The 1,295-nt window shown below is 39.0% G+C and overlaps 1 protein-coding gene across 1 annotated transcript; it reads right to left on the bottom strand.

Annotated features, from left to right (window-relative positions):
• Positions 1-217: 217 nt before the first annotated feature.
• On the bottom strand, positions 218-930 carry LOC101311761 (14 kDa proline-rich protein DC2.15-like). The gene has a single exon (XM_004298602.1). The coding sequence runs from the start codon at positions 928-930 to the stop codon at positions 523-525; it is 408 nt and encodes a 135-aa protein (XP_004298650.1). The 3' UTR covers positions 218-522.
• Positions 931-1,295: the final 365 nt, after the last annotated feature.

Genomic DNA, 1,295 nt, shown 5'->3' with positions numbered 1-1,295 from the left:
GTGATCGGAAAGTTTGTCAAATACCCTATCCTTATAAATAAATAAAGAAATGGATCCCTCATTGGAAGGACCCTATTTATATATATATACGTACAGCTGAAGCGGATGGATAAAACTCTGTTGACGTATTTTTCTCAAACAAACCTACATTATTCGTTATTAGAACAAACGAACGTGTGTGTGGAATTATGTGTCTTTGACTGCGTAATTAGGATAAATAAGAACATTTTCGACAAATGACACATTAATTAGAGATATAGCAGTCTGTACGTAAGCTTCAAAATGCCTGCCATCGATCAATTAGGGAAATCACAATACAAAACATGAAGGAGTACGTTATTGAAAACTTGACACATGCATACATGTAAAACAACGTCCAAGAGTTAAAAAAAAAAGAAAAAAAAGGAAAAAGAAAAAGAGAAGAACCCAGCAGAAAGTAAACCTAGCAAATATAGTTTGCCTCAATCATTCAAATGAGACTTATAACACCAAGATCGATCAATTTGGCAATTTCTTTCTCGCTTATGCACATTGGAAGCCTGAAGGGAACTTCTTTGCGCAACCGTCTAGGAGCAAGCTCAACGAAACAGGGATGTTAAGGTTGATACCCAGAATGTTGGCCTTAATGGCAGTGCAAAGGCACACAGCAACTTCAAGATCCACCAGCCCCTCAAGGACAGCACAGCAAGGTGTATCCGGAGGGCTTCCTACAACGGCCCCAACCGCCCCATTCAGCAACTTGGCGCATACCCCCAACTTTAGGGTATCCCTAGGGCAGCTCTTTGCGGCTCCGGGAATAGGGTTTGTGATTGGCTTAGGTGTTGTGATGGGATGAGGCTGAGAGCAAGTGTAACAACCACTTGTTAGGGCAGAAAGCAGAAGGTTGATGGAGAGGAAGAGAGCAATGGTGGAACATCTCTTGGAATCCATATCTTTTCGTTAGTATTGAACTAGCTATTGTTCGAGTGTGATGGTTAATGTTTTTGAAGTGGTATTTATAGAGTTCAGTAGGGGTGAAATTTCATGATACATTGATAGCTAGATAGCTAGATAGAACACACACATAAAAATATATTAATTAAGTATGTAACTGACAACTTTGAGGTAATGAGTTCAAACTTCACTGATATATGTAGGGTGTGTAAGTTTTTAACGTTCTTTTTTAAAAAAAAAAAAACGTAATAAATTAACTATAGATTCATAGCGTGAGAGAGAGCAGCATGTGAAGCAAGGCTGGATTAGAACTAATTAGCTGGTAGTGCTCTAGATTCCATTCTCCTTTTTGGAAGGCCTGG

Source organism: Fragaria vesca, linkage group LG5, assembly GCF_000184155.1.
Source record: "Fragaria vesca subsp. vesca linkage group LG5, FraVesHawaii_1.0, whole genome shotgun sequence".
Taxonomy (NCBI): Eukaryota; Viridiplantae; Streptophyta; class Magnoliopsida; order Rosales; family Rosaceae; genus Fragaria; species Fragaria vesca.
Note: the sequence above shows the minus strand (reverse complement) of the source record. Positions and strands in the feature narration are given on the sequence as shown.